The sequence below is a fragment of the Schistocerca serialis genome, chromosome 2 (assembly GCF_023864345.2).
Source record: "Schistocerca serialis cubense isolate TAMUIC-IGC-003099 chromosome 2, iqSchSeri2.2, whole genome shotgun sequence".
NCBI classification, from domain to species: Eukaryota; Metazoa; Arthropoda; class Insecta; order Orthoptera; family Acrididae; genus Schistocerca; species Schistocerca serialis.
Genome location: NC_064639.1, coordinates 296,722,120 through 296,743,301, shown reverse-complemented (window position 1 = coordinate 296,743,301; position 21,182 = coordinate 296,722,120). Strand labels below are relative to the sequence as shown.

General features: G+C 39.0%; 1 protein-coding gene across 1 annotated transcript in view; it reads right to left on the bottom strand.

Annotated features, from left to right (window-relative positions):
* The window catches only part of LOC126457063 (NFX1-type zinc finger-containing protein 1-like), a 283,116-nt gene that overhangs the window by 134,139 nt on the left and 127,795 nt on the right, over positions 1-21,182 (bottom strand). The window contains exon 7 of the mRNA XM_050093061.1: positions 1,458-1,647. Coding sequence (XP_049949018.1) covers positions 1,458-1,647 — 190 coding nt within the window. The remainder of the gene's footprint in view (positions 1-1,457; positions 1,648-21,182) is intronic.

Sequence of the window (21,182 nt, the reverse complement as noted above, 5' to 3'; positions counted from 1 at the left end):
GAGGTTCTTTGGCATCTAAATGAATAATAAACTGAAATAGCACCAGAAAATGGGTAAGTTAACCAGAAAATTCAGTTCTGCAGACTGTTGTGTTCACCTACAGATGGGAATGATGGCAGATATTGCATATTTTCACTCGGTCTCCCCTTTTTGCATATCTTCTGTGGCAATGCAACTAGGGTCAAAAAAATATTCATTTAGCAGAAGAGCACACTAAGAATACTGCAGAAAATTCATAACTGCACTTGTAGAATAAGCCTCTTCCAGAGACCTAGGATTCAGACACTTACTTGTCAATACATACAGCCCTTAAAAGTATTTTGATAACAAGAGTGAATTTAAGAGGTGCAAAAACAAAGTGGGACACTGCCTCATCAGCCACTACTCCAGAATGCATCAGCTAATTTGGATTCAACTCTACTCTCCGTTTAAACATACAAGGGTAATCCTAAAAGTAAGGTCTCCTATTATTAAATAAGTATATAGACCTGTTTATTTCTACAATGGTTTACATCAGTTTACAGCTTCAACATTTAGCTATTTTTCAACATAATCACCATTTCTGCGATGCATTTTTGTAGACGCTGTGGCAGTTTTTGTATGTCCATGTCATACCAGCTCGCCCCCATAGTCAGGATGATAGGGTGGGTGGGTAATTATGTTCCACTGAAACTGCTGCAGGAGAGAAACGGTTTGCCGAGCGATGTGTGGGCGAGCGTTGTCATGGAGAATGTGTACGCCATTGCTCAACATCCCTCTTCTCCGGTTCTGAATTGCTGTTTGAGTTTTTTCAGAGTCTCACAGTACCTGACAGTGTTAACTGTGGTCCCAGCGATACAGCTCCGACGACAAGGTGAAAGAAGAGGTTCATAACTTTCTGAACAGCATGGTGGCGAGCTGGTAAGACACTGGCATACAAAAACTGCCACAGCATCTACATAAATGCATCGTCAGAAATGGTGATTATGTCAAAAAATAGCTAAATGTTCAAGCTGTAAACTGATATAAACCACTGTAGAAATAAACAGGTCTACGTACTTATAAAAAAATAGGAGACCTTACTTTTGGCATTAGCCTCGTAGATCGGATAGGGGCCAATATTTTCTTCGACAGTGTGCTGTTACACATGCGGTTGAAGTCCAAACAGCTTACAATGAAATCTGGATTACCCTTGTATAATGGCTTTCAGAATGAATATTCACTCTGCACTGGAGTGTGGGCTGATCTGAAACTTACTGGTAGACTACAACTGAGTGTCACACTGGGACTTGAATCTGGAACCTTTGCTCTACCAACTGAGCTGTCCAAGCTTGGCTTACGACCTGCCCTCACAACTTTACTTCTGCCATTATCTCCTACCTTGCAAACTCCCAAAGCCTGGGGGAATGTTTGCAAACTGAATATTCATTCTTCAGGTGTTCAAATGAGTAAAATGTTTTATAAAAAACAGGACTTACCAATTATGTAAAAGCCTTCTTTAGCTCGTGAGAGAGCTACACACACTCTATTTTCAACTTTCAGAAAACCAATGTTGGCGTCTTCATTGCTCCGTACCAATGACAGTAAAATTATCTTGTTTTCTTCACCTTGAAAATTATCTACAACTGTTATTCGAACATTTGGCAGAGCACCGGATTCCCTTTTCAGCTGAAAATTTAAGCAGTGGCAGTGAGTAAACACCATCAACTTCCCTTATACGTTATACTAGTTTATCCTAAAATAAACTTATTTTATAACATAGCTATTTTGTACAGTATTTCTTTTTAGTTCAGAGGGAAATTTACTTTTCCATGCAAAAATGTCAATTAAATTTAAAACTTCACTATCATAAAACCATTAATTATGGTTAATTTTGCAAACCCTGGTTACTATTTGTACCACTATTTTCCACCAAGGTATCCCCTTGGGTCTCTGTGCCGGTGCAATTTTGCTGTATGTGTGTCTTCCTTTGTTAGCTTTGAAGAAGATCGTTGTCTGGAAGGTTAATATAACCTCACTCTTCCCATCTATGTCTACCAATTTTTCCTCTATGACATAAATACAAATAAAAAGCAGAAAGATCAACAACACACAATACTGAACATAAACTAAGATCAGGACTGCATGCTAGTCCATTAATTGATATCCATAAATGATTTGCCATGTAGGTACATAAAACTTCATTTTTTTATGACAGCAACGCTGTCATCTGAAAAGAGCAGAACTCCAAATACAGAAACCAACACAATTAATTAAAAAATTGTCATAACTTTAATATAGGTGCAACCCTAAAACAATAAATACTGGTGACAGTTGCTAATGGAAGATTGTTTGTATTGGTAATGTTACGGAGACTATTACCTCAAAAGTTACCACTCTCCTAACATTTTACAAATGCTAGTGGGACCAATGACGCTGTTTGGTCCCTTTCCACAAACCAGCCAACAAGTGCTAGAAGAAGGAGCTAGTTATGCTCGGGATTATTGACTGCTGCTATTGCTTTATGATTGGGTCTTGGTCTGAGAATATTACTGGTGATAAGAGTAATTTCCACAATTATCAGTGTGGAGAGATTAGCACTACTCATAATTGATTGTTAGTATAGATGCATATGTCTCTGGAATAAAACTCTAAATAACAGCTTACTGGAATGTTTTAAATAGAGAAGATCCAACGGAGAGCAGCGCGCTTCGTTACAGGATCATTTAGTAATCGCGAAAGCGTTACGGAGATGATAGATAAACTCCAGTGGAAGACTCTGCAGGAGAGACGCTCAGTAGCTCGGTACGGGCTTTTGTTAAAGTTTCGAGAACATACCTTCACCGAAGAGTCAAGCAGTATATTGCTCCCTCCTACGTATATCTCGCGAAGAGACCATGAGGATAAAATCAGAGAGATTAGAGCCCACACACCGACAATCCTTCTTTCCAAGAACAATACGAGACTGGAATAGAAGGCAGAACTGATAGAGGTACTCAGGGTACCCTCCGCCACACACCGTCAGGTGGCTTGCGGAGTATGGATGTAGATGTAGATGTAGAAATCTTTATAAGCTCTACCATATTGTACATTTTTTGCACCTCTATAAACACAAACTTCCATTTCTTTCAACCTGGTGGTATACTGCATATTTAACACAAGATATGGATGAAATAATAATAAACATTTTTGATCTAAAGAAACAAAACTAGAACTTATTTACATGAACAAAGCTACAAGATAAATAAATTTTCTATGGAAACACTGTACATCAATTACTGGATGCTAATCACATAAAAATATCATTGCACATTACCAAACTAAATTCTTCATATTTAAATGTTCACAACTACATTTAATCGCTTTTCTTAGTGTTCTCATACATTAGGTGTGTTGCTGTTGTGGTCTTCAATCTGAAGGCCAGTTTGACACAGCTCCCCATGCTAGGCTATCCTGTGCAAGTTTCCTCATCTCTGCACAACTATGACAACCTATATCCATATGAATCTGCTGATTGTATTCAAACTTCAGTCTACATTCACCATTTTTATCACCCCCCCCACAAACCCACCCAAATAACTTTCTCCATTACCGAACTGATAATCCCTTGATGCTTGATGCCCTCGTGATGTGTTGTCTCAACTCATCCCTTTTTCAGTAGGGTACCCCCCTACCATTAATTTCTTTTTTCCCTAATCTGATTCAGTACCTTTCCATTAGCTATTAGATCTACCCTACTAAACTTCAGTATTCTTCTGCAGCACTGCACTTCAAAAGTTTCTTTTCTCTTCTAGTCTGAACTGCTTAGTGTCAATGTTTCATTAGTGTAAATCAGACAATGTGCAAATGCAACAGCAAGTGCATGGACTTTCAGAATCAGCTAGATAAACGGAAGATATTTCTCTTTTAAAAATGACATGCTGTGTCCTATTTACTACTTCTACCAACCACACAGCTGATCTAATATTATATAAGCTCATGTTCTATTCAACAACAAAGCATCTGGAATAGTGTGGAACACCTTCCTGAAGTTAGTAACATAGCATTGACTGGGCACCTGTTACTACTGTGTTCTAAGTCTTAATTGAACACAGCAACACCACTGGTTGCTAATTCCAAGGTGATTGCTATAGAGGCACTTTTTTTCTCCTTCGGGAAGGTCATGTTTATTACACTCGTGTAAGACATGCTATAAAATTCTGCAACAGATTGATTCCAAGAATACAGTGCTATGATTGTGCATATTTGCTCAATGAACCTGCTACACTCCTAAAAGAGGAGCAAGTTTTTAATTTATTCTAAGTAAAATCTCACAGGTTTCTCATTAGGTCAGGCACAACTATGCTAGTTGATTTCATATCCCGTAGTAGCTTATTTTGATAGCTGTTATTTTCCACTCTCACAGGTCATACATTTGCATTTCCTACTCGTATAACAACACTGAAGAACAAAAATATTAAAAGGAAATGAAAAACACTAAGCCTATTATTTAAAATATCCTTGTCTAAGTATTTGAGCTTGAAGGTTTCAACTCTGCTTTTTCCATTAATGCTGCGTTACTTATAGTCCTATCAAAAACAGTTTTCATTGAAAATTTCCTTGCATGAATTAGCTTCAATTACATTTCATAGCCCACTTATTTCAGGAATTTAGATGTATCAATAGGTACACATTTTGGTCTGGTGTATTCAACAAAGACTGCAAAGCTTTTCACTGTCCAGATAAACTTCAAAAGTTCTTCATGGACAGCAAAAAGCTCTCCTTGAACTTCTTCAGATTTCTCATACATTGTCACAAGAACTTCACTATTGTATGACACTGATGTCAACATCACCAATAAATCATAGATCCTAGAGCTGTCCAAATCTACAGCATATGATCCACTCTCCAGTATTGTATGAAACTGTATATCGTGCACCATTCAGTACCTTTGAACATACCTGGCTATGTCTCACTGTCTTGCTTGGGATTGTTCTTTGGATATTCTATGTTTGACTGAAAATGACATGTACTTCAGACTGATTTCTGAACTGCATGCTATTGCCTTTCATGATTCAATGCAATGTTCTTGCAACATTTCTGCTTGTCACTGGATTGCTGATACCCACACCAATCTCTAATTTTCTGTTTACTGTTCGGCCACTAAATCTATTGGCCCATTTGCTTCTAGCCACTCTGCTGCCATTTCCAGCCTCTTCTGTGTCACACTATCTTGTCACATAGTATAACAACTACAGTTTCTATTTTTAAGTCTCTTACTTTGCAGTATCAATGTTGCAGAAATAGTGTATTTGCATGACATATGCCCCATAATTTCATTTATAGTACAGTTTCAGCTGATATAGACTTTCATTAGCTACAACAAAAGCCATGACGCAGTAAATGTACTTGGAAATGGGACTGAGTAGTCCAATATCCTTAAAGAGAGCTCTGTAATAAGTGTAGTTATCTACTCTAAGAGTTATACTTACTGCTGACTTCTGCTGAATAAATATTTTATTTACTTTAGGTGCTGTGCCCCAAAAGATAATATCATAAAACAGGGGATTAAAATATTCAAAATAAGCCAAAGCAATGAGAGATACTTCTAACAAGGAGGGGTCCCCAGCAGTGGTACGGACTTTTTTAAAGCATTTATATGTTGATATAGAGCCCACATTTGCGAGTAATTGACACAACACCTTCAGAATTTTCACTGATGCTATAGGGGCTCGTATTCTGGTTACATCAAGACAAATATCAATGTGTAGAACCTTGATGGAATCATGGAAGTGTTTACTTTTATTTTGTGTCTGAATAACACATTTTTAGATGACAAGGGGACAACTGAGCCATGCTGCCAGGTCCATACCTCGCACCCAACTCATGAGTATGTCTGTGGTGCTGCGATATGAGGGTCTCTTTGGTTTCTTCAGACAGAGCAGGATGGGACAGCAAGTGGGAGAGATTTCTGGTGGCTGAAAGAGGTTGCTGGCAGTCTGCTGTGGCTACGAGGCACTCAGTGTGGAAGGGCTCTTGTTTGGAGCTCGCTGGGTGAGTAAGAAGAAAGAGCAAAAACATGCCGATGTTCCTGCACTGTAGCTGGGGACACGCCAAGACCAGAAGATGTGCGACCTGCAGCAACTTCTGTTTTCCAGACTTTGCTGTTGGTGCTGGTTTATCTGGTGGATGAAGCCTTGCTGCTCCTGGACCTATTAAGACTGGGTGACCGCCACAATTATCCTCATGCATTGGTGGTGTTCCTCAGATCTGGACAGTGGAGTGTTTGCACAGTTCTTGGAATATTATCTGCCAGCTTGCCCATATGCCATGTAATGGTGCACCACTTTCTTCTTCATTTCAACATATGCCCATATTGCTTTTTTAGTGTGCCTTTGGTGGGTTCATGCCAATCTAGCGATGCTATTCTAAGCCTCCCTCTTGGGCGTAATTTTTTTTTGTTTTTGCTTTTGGCCTCTATTGCCAAGTATTTCTGTTTTATTGAGTACACCTGGTGAGGGGGCTTTAAATGTAATTATGTTTGGGCTACTGTACTCACTTGTTTTTTTTATTTTTTTTATTTTATTTTAAAAGAGCACATTTGGCTATTTGAGCCACCTTTAAGAATTTCATGTTTGACCTTGTTAAAGCTTTCAACCTCTCCCGAGGCACCGCTTTTTTTAATTACATTAAAAATGGCAGCTGTAATACACGTTTTCTCACTTGTCTTAATAGAGTTTTGGGGTGTTATAGAAGTCAATTATAATCTATTTCACTCATACTAGGAAAGCGTTCCATTCAACCTACATACCCACTCTCCAGCACCTGGAGGAGCATTCCAGACACCACTTCCATAAGTTATCTAACTTGCTGACAATCTAATGTCATCTCACGGAACCAGTATCCAACCCCTTTCGTACCCACAGAGTTACTCCTTATCTATTGCTTATAGCAGCTAAACCCTGCCTAGCTAACCTTTTCAACAGGCCACGTCCTCTAAAGCTCCCTACCAACTCTCCACCAAATGCAGAGCCAAAACATTCTCATAACACTGTTGTTAACCTTTCCATCAAAACCCACAGCTCTACAGAAGTTTCAGTCCTATTCAAAGGCCTCACCTTTAGCCCTACACCCAAATTTAACCATGCTGGACTTGTTAAAGACCTACTATCCTTCTCCCTATACCTGCAATGGAAGCACTTCTTTGCCACCAATCCCACCATCCAGAACCACCCTAATTCCAACACTGAACCCTTCCCCTATCAGTTCCCAACTAACCAACCACTGGTCACCTTCCAAGAATTCCTTACCTCCAATTTAGCCTCACCATCATTCCCCCCATTCCTTCCTCCTCAGAACACCAACCTTTCCATACAAGAAAGAACAGCCACACACAACCTATATAAAAAAAAATCCTGACCTAATCATCCTACCTGCAGACAGAGGTTCCACTACTGCTGTTATGAATCACAGTGACTACCTGGCAGAAGGCCTATGCTAATTATCTGACTGCTCGGTCTATAAACTGTTCCAGAGCGACCCCATCCCTGCATTCCAAAACAAACTCCAATCGGTGCTTAAGGGGGTCCGGAACGATCCATCTCCTCCATGTTAATTTTAGCAAATAGAAGGAACATTTCTTCTAAAACCATTAAACATATTGCTCTGAAATATGGACTACATGTTCAGTGAATATTTCTCTACAAAGTTATAATGCTACGTTAAGAAATATTTATTGGTTTTTGTTTTACAATTTTTCTAAATAGATGCTTTTTTTTTCTTTAAAATTTCGCACTTTTTCTTCTATAACTCATGAAATATAAAATATTTTTTTACAATTTATTATACAAATGAAGGAAAAGAAGTCAACAATACTGTGTCTAAATTTCATTGATATACTGTTAGCAGTTTTTGAGAAAATGTTTCTCAAAGATGAAAATTTTAAAGTTACGGGAAATGGCTTCCAAAGTTTTTTAATACATTCCTGCCCCATATGATAGATTATCAGTATCCTCTTCTTCTTACAGTGTTAGTTTCCCTTTCACTGGTCTTTTCTTCCCCTTTGCTGCATGTTGTAAGCTTTTGTCTCTTATTCCTGCACCTCTTAGTCTTTCTTCATCAATTAGGCGCATTGTGGAAATGGTGTTGTGTCCTGGTTGTTCAGCACATCAAATTTGATAATGTTTCCTTCATTGTATGTTGCCACTGCATCATACACTCCAAAATGCAAAATTTTTATCAGTACAAACATTCTTTTGGGAATCCTAATCCATATTAAATTATTTACACTTTCATTTGGATGTTGTGTTTTCCCATGTAAACACTTTTCCAATAAACTTGGCTGTGATAAATCTCTGAATACGGGCATAATTACATCAATTAGAGCATTTGGCAAACTATTTTTATGGGCATATTCCTTTCCTGATTGGTACTTACACTATGAGTCATCACCTGTGGGGCACAGTGCACGTTGTCGGTGCTCATTTGTTGAAACACTATGAAAAAATAATGCCCATACTGCTCTCCTCATATGCTCAATGCTTCTTGTATTTTGCCTAACTGCACACCCATAATACCTCTGCAATCTATCAATTGCTTCATATGTCAATCTTCCTCTTCCTCCAAGGGTCTTACCATCACTAAGCTTCTGGGATCCTAATGTCTGCTTTAGTTTGTGCAAGCGAACCCCCATGCGATTCTGCACATGTCCAATGCACTCCTGTATTTTAATGTGAATTTTATTGCCATAAGGTTCGAGTTCCTCTACAGCTTTATATCCCTTAGAATCACCAATTCCTACATAGTTAGTGTATCGTACATTATACCACTCCTATGATCTGGAAAAAATTGCTTTCACTCCCTCTACTTCCATCGCTCCACTCGTGCCATGAAAATTTGCTTCACAACTTTCACTATGTTCGTCCTTGGTATTGGCCTTACATCTACAATGTATTGAAAGGATAGCAACATCAAATACTTTGCAACTGTCTCCCCTGGCAGCTGTCACAACTCCATTTAGAGATTTATGACCTCTACATTGCCATGATCCATCTAAAACAACAGTTAAATCTCTACAATCCCCATTATCTGTCACAGCTTCTTCAACTGCCTTCTTCATTGTTGCTTGAGCAGTGTCTTCAGCAAAAGATCCCACCAATTCATTATAAAATCCAAACTTGGTTGGTTGTTCTGGCAAGATCATAAATCCACATAACATTGTCCCTGCAGCACTGCCCTTGCCAATGCAATGCAAGCCATACAATAACCTAACATTTATATCATACACCTTATTTCCACTATTACCACTACGAGGAATACTGTTAGAATTAGAAAACAAAACTTCTGCAGCACATTTGTTACACTTCAATAACATTTCACATGCCAAACCAATGTGTGAAGTTATTTTCAATTCCAGTCCTCTTTCTTTGCAAACCTGGCATAATACTTTATGTTTCCAAATATTAGAGAGCAAGGAAATTTTAATTATTTCATTCACATCATTACTGTCACTTTCATAGTTTTCAAATTTTTCTTTGCTGTCACAGTTTCTTGTTGGAAGAAGTTCTATCACATTCACCTGGAGTAGCCGGTGAAGCAGTCTGAACAGCATCTCCCTTCGAAACAACGTAAGATTTCTTCTTCCACTTATTGTGGCTTTTCTTAAACACTTGATTGCTGAAATCGAGCATACTGATATCCACAAACCAAATACGTAAAACAGGTACGAGCAAAACTCATCAAATACGCAACACTGAACAGCTAAACAACACAAAGCAATCTCCACAAGTCAACACACATGGCATACCGATATGAACAGTCACTTGGCACAGAGATAAAGCCATACAATGTTGGAAAACAAAACACTGTCTAATTTCGCGCAGATACCCTGCTTGCATCCAGCGAGTGGTGCCATCAGAGGTGACACACCAAGTCGCTACAACAATTTACGTGGTGTGTCATCTTTGTAGTGATAAAAAACACGCTTAGAATTCACTTAGAAGGGTGAAACCTGATTTGTTTTATTCAGAAGACTCCAAATAATTTTATAATGAAAAAACCAAAAGACGTTAATGTTGCTATTTTCATCATTCCAGCTCCCCTTAAAGCCTTAGGCTCATCCCAGAACATCTCCTCTGAATCCATTTCCCTCCTCACCTCTATGATACACTACATACCCACTTTCTATATGCTCCCCAGAATCCACAATCCTGGATGCCCCATTGTGGCTGGTTATAGTGACCGATAAGAAAGAATTTCAGCCCTCATTGACCAACAACTACAACCAATTGCCCTTAATCTAACATCCCACTTCAAACACACAAACCACGTCCTTCACTGACTCTCCACCACCACCATCCGTTTACCTCCTGGGCTCTACTCTTCACTGCTGATGCCACATCCCTATACACCAACATCCCTCATGTTCATGGTCTTCACTATTGAACATTACCTTTCCCAATGTCCTTCAGACTCAAAATCCACTTCCTCATACACCTTACTTACTTTATCCAAACCCACAACTACTTCTCATTTGAAGGGAAGGTATATAAACAAATCCGCGGCACAGCCATGGGCACCCGCATGGCAGCCCCCTACACCAACCTTTTTATGGGCCATCTAGATACATTCCTATCCTCCCAAAACACCAAACCCCTTGTCTGGTTCAGTTTCTGATGATATCTTCATGGTCTGGCCTCAGCACCAAGACGCCCTATCTTCGTTCCTCCATAATCTCAACGCCTTCTCTCCAATCTGCTTCATGTGGTCCTTCTCAACCCAGTGTGTCACCTCTCTAGATGTTGACCTCCACCTCCCTTATGGCTCCATTCACTCCTCTGTTGACATTAAACCCACCAGTCACCAAGAGTACCTGCACTTTGACAGCTGTCATCCCTTTCACACCAAAAAATCTCTCCCATATAGCCCGGCTACCTGGGAACAGCGTAACTGCAGTGACAAAAACTCCCTTGGTCAGTTTGCTGAGGGTGTCACCAAGGCCTCCACACACAGGCACTATACCACGGGCCTAGTCCACAACAGATCTCCTGTACCATTTCCCCCAAACCTCCCACCATACCCAAGGACTAGCCACAAAGGTTGCTGGTTGTTTTGGGGAAGGAGACCAGAGAGCGAGGTCATCAGTCTCATCGGATTAGGGAAGGACGGGGAAGGATGTCGGCCATGCCTTTCGAAAGGAACCATCCCGGCATTTGCCTCGAGCGATTTAGGGAAATCACAGAAAACCTAAATCAGGATGGCTGGACGCGGGATTGAACCGTCGTCCTCCCGAATGCAAGTCCATAGCCACAAAGGAGTGTCCCCTTCATCACCCAGGACCACCCTGGACTGTAAAAACTGAACCACATCCTTCGCTAGTGCTCTGATTACCCACCACTGAGCCCTAAGTGAGGGGCATCCTACTCGAGATAGTCCTCCCCCCCCCAAGTGGTGTTCCATCGCTCACCTAACTTCCATAACATACTAGTCTATCCCTATGCCACTCCCAATCCCAACCCCTTGCCCCAAGGATCATATCCCTATGGAAGTCCCATGTGCAAAACCTGCTCAATTCACCCTTCCAACACTTCCTATTCCAGTCCTGTCACATGTTTATCCAATCCCATCAGGGGCCAGGCCACCTGTGAAAGCAGCCATGTCATTTACCAGCACTGCTTTTTATATTTGTACGACTGCCAACAAGCTGTCCACCAGGATAAGCAGCCACTGTCAAACTGTGGCCAAATGCAAAGTAGACCACCTTTTGGCACAACATGCAGCAGGACATAACACATTTGATTTCAATGGCTGCTTAACTATCTGAGCTGTCTGGATCCTTCCCTACACCACCAGCTTCTCTGAACTGTGCAGATGGGAGTTATCTTTACAACATATTCTCCGCTTCCATAATTATCCCAGCCTCAACCTACAGTAACATAATGTCCCACACCCTCTACCCAACAGTTCCCACCCCTTTGTCCTATCATCTCCTCCCCATTCTCTTCTTCCACCCTGTTTATTTGCAGCCCTCTGCCAATGCATCCACCCATTTTTCCCTGCTCCTCTCCTTTCTTGTTCCCCCCCCCCCCCCCCCCCCCCCCACAACATTGTACCAGACAGCGTTCGTCTCTTCCCCCACCTGTATACTGCTATCCCTTTCCCTTCTCCTTCCCCACCCGTCCAGCTTGCTCCTTGCCTCCCACATGATGTTGCATTCTGGCACGCAGAAAGCTATATGTGAGTGACTTTTAATTGTGCCTGGTTGCAACTTGATAAGTCTTCCACAGAAGTGGTAATTTGTTTTTTCCTACATTGTCACTATTCCTACCTGGAGTTTCCATTGTTTGATTTATGTGAAACATTTGGAATTTTTAAAACATATGTGTAGTTCATATTTCTTTATTAATTAACAATGTAAGGATATGATCCATTTGCTACTTCATGTATGGATGACATGTTAAGTTGCAGACAGAATTAAAAGACACTTACACACTATCCTTTATTAATTCATATTTTATGAGAAGTTCAATTATGATTACTAGAATAATGTAACAAGTGGATAAATAATTTCCAAATTTTGCAAGCATTGATCAAAATAGAGTATAAATCATGCCATTTTCTGAAGGATAAAAGAAAGAAAATGCCTCTCTCTGTCTTTTAAACTGCTCAGATTCTATCTGCTATTCCACTGAAGAGCCAAAAAAACTGGCACACCTGCCTAATATAGTGTAGGGCTCCCGTAAGCACGCAGAAGTGCGGCAACATGATGTGGCATAGTCTCGATTAATGTCTGAAGAAGTGCTGGAGGGAACTGACACCAATAATCCTGCAGGGCTGTCCATAAATCCGTAACAGCACCTTGCAAGGCATCCCAGATATGTTCAATAATGTTCATGTCTGGGGAGTTTGGTGGCCAGCGAGTGTTTAAACTCAGAAGAGAGTTCCTGGAGCCCCTCTGTAGAAATTCTGAATGTGTGGGATGTCGCATTGTCCTGTTGGAACTGCCCAAGTCAATTGGAATGCACAATGGACCTGTATGGATGCAGGTGATCATACAGGATGCTTATGTTCATGTCACCTGTCAGAGTCGTATCCAGACATACCGGGGGTCCCATATCACTCCAACTGTACATGCCCCACATCATTATAGAGCCTCCACCAGCTCGAACAGTCCCCTGCTGATATGCAGGGTCCTTGGATTAAAGAGGTTGTCTCCACACCCATAAACTTCCATCAGCTCGATAAAATTTGAAAGAAAACTGGTCTGACCAGGCAACATGTTTCCAGTCGTCAACAGTCCAATGTCGTGCTGACGGGGCTAGGCAAAGCGTAAAGCTTTTGTGTCGTGCAGTCATCAAAGGTACAGGAGTGGGTCTTCAGCTTCAAAAGCCCATATCAATGATGTTTCATTGAATGGTTGACATGCTGACACTTGTTGATGGTCCAGAATTGAAATCTGCAGAAGGGTGGCACTTCTGTCATACTGAGTGACTCCTTCAGTCATCACTGATTGCGTTCTTGCAGGATCTTTTTCCATCCACAGTGATGTTGGAGATTTGATGTTTCACCGGATTCCTGATATTCACTGTACACTTGTGAAATGATCATAAGGGAAAATCCCCAATTCATCGCTACCTCAGAGATGCTGTGCCCCATCGCTCATGTGCCAGTTATAACAGTATGTTCAAACTCACTTCAATCTAGCTAATCTGCAATTGTAGCAGCAGTAACCGATCGAACAACTGCGCCAGACACTTGTTGTCTTATATAGGAATTACCGACTGCAGCGCTGCATTCTGCCTGTTTACATCTCTCTGTATTTGAATACACATGCCTATACCAATTTCTTTGGCACTTCAGTGTATCATTTCTTCTCCTGTGCCACTGCATGGCCCACTTTTTCTTAAATCCTTCGCTCATCATTATCAATCTTTGTCTCTGAAATCCATCTGTACCTCTCCAGTTCAGATTCAGATGGACTGTTCCCACAACCTGTTTACTCCTTTTCCTAGATAACTCCCCTCCACTTATGCTGTCTGCTGTCATCATAATTTATCATTTTTCTCTTCAATAACTATTCTTTGTCAGTCAGAGTGTCTCCTCCAATCAGACTTTTTATATATTTAGGCAGTGTTCTCCAAAGTTCACTATATTTCAAAAATCATCATTTACCAGTACATCTAGTGAAAGGGAGCTAAAGCAACTTTCTTTCATAATATGCTTTGACATCAGGTGCATTTTTGCTACTCAGTACACGCTCTTCGCAAATTATCTCATTAAGTATTTTGTATTTCTTGGCCAGTGCTTATTCAGGCAACTTTGCAGAAATTCTTCACGGCTTTGATACTGATTTACTCTATATGTCCATAACCTACAGACTTCTCCCAAAAGACTAAATACACTGTCAAACCTTTTCTTCTCTACAGCTAGTAGTTGTATATATTTTTGATACTCATTAATCAAATCCAAGAATGGGCATGATCTCTTTTCTGTAATTCCAGCTCTCTACATTTTTCCTGAATTCCTCATAAGTGCTTTCCAGAACATGGCAATTATACCAAAAAAGAAACACTTTCCTGATGTTGTACATGCAAAATCTTTGCTGCTTTCTCACTTAGGATAAAAATTTGGGTTTATTTCTTGTGGCTAGCATAACATCTATGAGCCATAAATACAGTCATGTTTATAATGAACAGTGCTACTGTCACGTAGCTATTAAGGGTTCAGTCCTCGTATATAGATAATCAAGTAAATTGTAAAGGACTGACTACAGAGGCACGTTTTTAATTTTCTTTTCAATCTAAAGTGATTTTCTACTTCTTGCTTAGACACATAAGTGTGTTTTGAAGATCTTTGCAATGTAATAGAGAGCCCTGCCTTGTAACACAAATAAAGACAAAATAATAATTGGAAATTGTTTGCATTGTGATTGTGAAAACCAGTAATCAACTGAAACTTATTTTTATTATTTGCAACAATTTCATTAAGAACTAAATGAAACAAGAAATCAGTAAAAGAATTCCAGGGTAGCAGAAATTTTTTGGAAGTAAGTGAATGCACAGATATCAATACAGATTTCATCTACGATATTTTCTTGCCAAGGCTACTTAGAATTAATTATTTCCAGGTTTCGTTTGACTCCCACAATTAAATTACCAACAAGAACATACTGTCAATCCAAAAAATTTCAAGACTGGTGAATAAAAAATTGAGAAGAATTAAGATGGTGGTTTAATACTTCAGGTGTTCTACACTGTTTCCCCCATTTGAGAGCAATGCACAGAAAAATCACACGAGGGCGTGCTGAGAAGTAATGCCTCCAAAAATTTTAATGTGAAAACTCTTCATGCATTTTAAATAGAACAAACTTTGTAAAGATTCTACATCGCTATTCTTCATGTTTACAATGTATTTATTTTTCAACACAGACACCCTGGTGACAAACACATTTCTCCAACAAGAGACCACTTTGTTGATATCATCACTGTAAAATGTTTGACTTTGTAGACAGAGCCACAACCTACTCCTGCCTGCATAACCTTTCACCACTATCAGAGTGAAATCCTCACCACTATCAGAGTGAAATCCTCAAAGGTGTTCTTTAAGTTCTGGTAACAGATGAAAATTGGATGGGGCCACATCAGGATGGTATGGAGGATGACTGGTGGTGGTGAACCCAAGGCGTTTGATTGTTGCAATGCTTGTGTGGGGTTAGGCATTGTCATGCTGAAGGAAACAGTGCTCCAGAGGTAAACAAACTCTTTGAATTCGGAACTCTTATTACCGGTATGCTGTCTCTTACTCACAGATATAGTTACGTTACACACCACAATTTGCAAATATACAGACACGAAAAATAATGATGCAGAATGTTAATAACATTTTTTTAATTTAAAATGCTTTAAGAGTCTCCAGAAAAATAAATTATATTTTCCTCCTGCCACTGGTTGGTGAGTAGATTTTTCATCTATCCCATTACACTATATTTACAAATATGAGACATAGTGATCTATGGGAATATATCGGATGAAACTCACTGTGTGAAGTTCTTGGGTGTCAAGATGGATAATAAACTGCAGTGGCATCAGTATGCGACCAAGTTAACTAAAAAATCAATTCTGCCAGCTTTGCACTCACTTCTCTCTCTCTCTCTCTCTCTCTCTCTCTCTCTCTCTCTCTCTCTCTCTCTCTCCCCCCCCCCCCCCCCCCCCTCCCTGTGTTGAACTGCAGACAAGATTGCTAGTATATTTTCACTCAATTCTGTTCCGTGGCACAATCTTCTGGAGCATTACAGCTAAGGTGAAAAATGTGTTTATTCTACAGAAGTGTGCAGTAAGAATATTGTGTAACATACATACCTGACAATCTTGCAAAAGCCATTTCAGGGACTTAGGGGTTCTCCCTCTTACATTGCAATACAAATACCCGTAACGGTATTTGTGGTTAATAACAAGACTAATTTTAGGATGAGCTCAGCAATTCACAACCGTAACACCAGAAGTAGAGGTAATTTCAATTTTGACTATGCATCCTTTTACAGGATTCAGAATGGAGCTTTATCTTCTGGTGTGAAAGTCAGTAACAGGTTTCCAATGAACATCAGACAGGAAAATGAAAATCCTCACATATATACATGCAAAGTAAAAGAATAGTCATGATGACATGAAACCTAAAAGAATGACACAGCCACCGGACTTAACAAGTCAGAAATATAGCATCTACTCTCCAAATTGCAGGCTACATGAACCAGAGGTGATGGTGTTGTGTATCCGAGGAAATTGCCAGATATTGGGCCCATAATGACAATGATGAATGCAATTTAGAGATGTTCATTCTCCTCAACATCTCACTACAAAGATAGGTCAACTATGATGCTATACTCAGAACAGTGCCTCATCTGAAAAGATGAAGTTATGTCACTCCAGTGTACAGTGTTATCATTACCATTACCAGTGTGCATCTTCCCACTGCCACAGCGAAGAAAACTGCTATAATGGCTACCATGATGATTTTATGTTATGTTATGTTATGTTAACCGGAGACCTAGAAATGACGGAGAGGCTCCTATGTGATCATTCCATTTCATATCCCTACAAACTGTTACACCCACATTGTTATGTGAGTTGGTTGATTCCAATAGAAACTCACTGGTATTACAGACATAGGATACTACATTTTTCGTTCTGTGAAGTGCAAAATTTTACATTTCTGAACATTTAGAGCAAGTTGCCAATCTCTGCTCCATGTTGAAATCTGATTAAAATCTGACTGAATATTTATGTAGCTTCTCTCAGATAGTACTTCATTACAGCATCTGCAAAAAGCCTGATTTTACTGTTAATAATGTCTGCAAGGTCATTAATATACAACACGAACAGCCCACATTGTAGCAATGTAAAGGGACACCTTCCTCTAACATTACCTTTATTCGACAGAAGTAATTGATACCAAAAATATTTTCAAATGTTGTATAGATTAATATTATCTATGCTGTTTAACTAAAAGAATTTCATATATGATGTATTATATTTCAGGCTGAAATGTATAAAAAGAAGTTATTTTATTACTTTATTAAAATTGATTTGTAGTAACTCTGTACATACAGTTAAAACTACTTTTCTTTTAGATATATTTGAAATTACAAAATATCTGGTATACTTAAAATTCCTATTATTAATGGCACTATCTGAAAATATTTATTAAATTTATTTCTGGATTCATTTATAGAAGAATGATATAACTTGGTGACGATTCTTCTTTTCTCAAGAACATTTGTAAACTATTTTTGTTTTATAAACTCTTTGGAATATTGTTAGTACTGCAGAACGAGTTAGTGGTGGGTATTCCTCTGATGGAATCAGACGTTTTTAATTTTGGCAATAACAATGTAATTTTTGGTTTTATGGAAGTGGAAATTGTAAAGACAGCATGATATAGAAAAATGTGATAGAATTAAGGAAGGGGGGAAAAAAAGTACAAAAACAGAAATTGCTCAGCAGACTTACTTAATAGTTATCATTTCATTTGGAACCTACAAAGTCAAAAAGTTTCAGCCTCAAGAATCTACCCCTAGATGTGACGGACTGGGGCAAACTATGAGAAAAGAAGATACATAAAAATGTTTATTTTTAAATCTTACTCCTCTCGAAACTTATGAAACGAGCCAATAATTTAGAAGAGTGAAAATCAACTGGTGATGTGAGGGAGGGTAAGATTACAGCATCTTATATCATGCTGTCAGTGCTGACAACTTCAATATGCTTTGCATTAAAAAAGCAGATCACCCTTCTATCCCAGTAATCAATACCACATTGTGTAAGAACTATAAACATTTTCTTTCATTTAACATTACCAACAGATTTCTTTCAACATGTTATTTCTATAATATGGAAAGAACAGATTTCCACTCACCACATAGAAGAGACATCGAGTTACGGTCAGGCACAATGAAAAGAAGAGTCTTGGAAAAAGTAGAAAACACATTCACACAAGCACAATTCACACTTACATGGCCACCATATTCTCCGGGCACTAAGAATGAATATGACAGTGCCCACGTTTATGAGTTGTGCTTGAGTGAATATGTGCGTTTTTCATACTTCTGAAGAAGGATTTTGTCCGAAAGCTGAAATATTTCTAGGAAGGATTTCATTGTGCCTATATGCGACTCATCACCTCATTTATGGGGTAAATAGCGATATATCCTTTCATATTGTTGTTATTCCATCCTGGACTTTCCAGTTTTTGAATATGCTATTTCTGCTGCATACAAAACTTGAAGCTCAGGAATGACTACTGTTGATTACAGTGGGACAAACGCAAAGGAACACTTTGGACATTTTTTCATGGAGTTAAGTGATTCATGAGGATTTCACAATGCTGTCGTAGGTTTCCCTCAGACTACTTAAAGGTAAGAAGAGAAAACAAAGAATCATTATAGAATCTACAAAACCTGCCAAATAAGTATCTATCTACTGATAAAAAGAACAAAATCATACCTAAGGACACATGCTGGAAACAGTTTCCCTTGCATTGTCAACTGTACTGGGGGTAAGTGTAGGTAGATGTTGAGGATGACGTTTTGTTGGTGGAGTGAAATCCTCTCTGTCTATTTACACATTTATATTTGCAAAAGGACTATCTACTTTGGCAGATTTTGTAGATACATTTATTAGAATAAGATTTATAGCTTTTTACACAAATTTAAAAAAAAAAAATTTTTAATTTTTAGCATTTGTTATGAGGGTATGGCAGATGGTGAAGAGTAGAGAGCATTAAACAAGGAAATTATTGATAGGGTTTGTAATTAACTATACTATAGCAATGTAGAAAACACATTTGCTGTTGCTAATACGGACAACCATCAGCTATATAAGGGAATTATGACAATTAAGATTAGTGCTGGACTGGGATCTTGGATTTCCTTCTTTATATGAGTGGTTGCCTTAACTGCTTCAGTTATTCAAGCATGACTCACGATCAGACCCAAACTACCATACATTATTGCTCCTGTATCACAACCTGTACTTGTACGCACATTACGTAATTCCCGTTTGAAATAGGACATTTTAACTGAAAATTGCTGCTCAGTATAAGCAGATAAAATTATATTGTAGTAAATGTATGTCTGAAACAATATTGTTCTGCAATATAAACAAGGAGGAAGAACAATTAGTTCCCTTTCCATTCATTAGTAAAAATGAATATCAGATACATGTTTACATGTAGGTTGTGTCGTATTGGTCATGATGCACAGTTGTTACGACACAATTTCCCCAGAGTATGCTGGATGGAGAATACAGGTGCAGCAATTGGACTGGAAGAGAAATTACAGTACACTTCACACAGTCATTTTTTCAGATGTGCCCCCTGTGTTCCCTTTTCTAATGACAATGTAGTAATCCATTTCTAGACATTCTCCAAGTGGTATTGTTATACCAAAGTGGATCTTCATAATCTTTTATTATCTTTGAACAATATTCTTGAACCTCCAGCTGTGAAAAGTGGTTAAAAACCCACAAGCTTTCAGACAAATGCTCCTTGGACATAGTCACGCGGACTGTGTCATAAGTTTGCTACTATTGTCCTTACATAGCCATGCTATTTCCTAGATAACTATGTAGTGACACTGTTACCACATAAGGTAATGTTTCGATTACAAGACCACCATGCCTGCTTCAAGCTTCCAATGGCTGTGTCTCCAGTTATACTCAGCTGCAGATCACCATCTTTACAGAAGATGTCAGCAATTTTTATCTCACTCACTCCTTTTATAATGCTATCTTAGAAACTGTTTGTCCATTTAATAATAAATATCTTGTCAAATGCAATTCGGTATCCATTTTCCACAGCGTCTACATCTACATCTATACTCTGCAAACCACTGAAGTGTGTGGCAGAGGGTACATCCCACTGCAACAGTTTCTGTTCCATTCATGTATGGAGTGTGGGAACAATGACTGCTTAAATGCATCCATGCATGTTGTAATTAATCTAATCTTGTCCTCATGATCCTTACAGAACAGATATGTACGTGGTTGTAGTATATTCCTAGAATCATCATTTAAAGATGGTTCCTTGAACTATTCTACCACTGATATCTCACAATGCAATAGATAAAAGCACTGTTCAATAATGCACACAGTCTGTTCAACAGAGAACTGTCCACATCCACATGGTATTTTGTATGTCTCTAGCATTCTGAGACATGACTCATATGAGTTATTGAATTTTTACTGAAGGCCTGGGGAATGAGTCAGTTTTGGACCTTTTGAGGAGCTGGCTAATCTTTCATGTTACAGAGCCACAGAATGGCAATTATGCAAGTTTGTCCTTCTCAGGGCCCTTCTGCTTATGTACTCTCAGTGAAGTTGCTAGTGAAATTTGTTGAATGTTGTCTCAGTTCTTCAGGTAAGTTTTCAGCACTTATAATGGTTTCTGCTTGATGCATGAAGGTCCTCAGAATGGAATATTTCTGTGCTTGGAAGAGAGGGGGATGGGGGGATAGCTGGTAGTATGTAGATACCAATCTATGTGGCCAAGACATCCATTGTTTTTTGACAGAAAGAATGTTGAGGAACTTGATTCATATTTATCTAGACTGCGGTCCATGCTTTTGAGCTTAAACCACAGTTATTCTAGTGAGCAGAACATAATGGAGATACAATCACATTAGCAGCTCATGCAAGGTCACTTTATAAACCACCTAAGCTTTCTACTGTCCTTGTAAAACCACGACATTCCTGGGC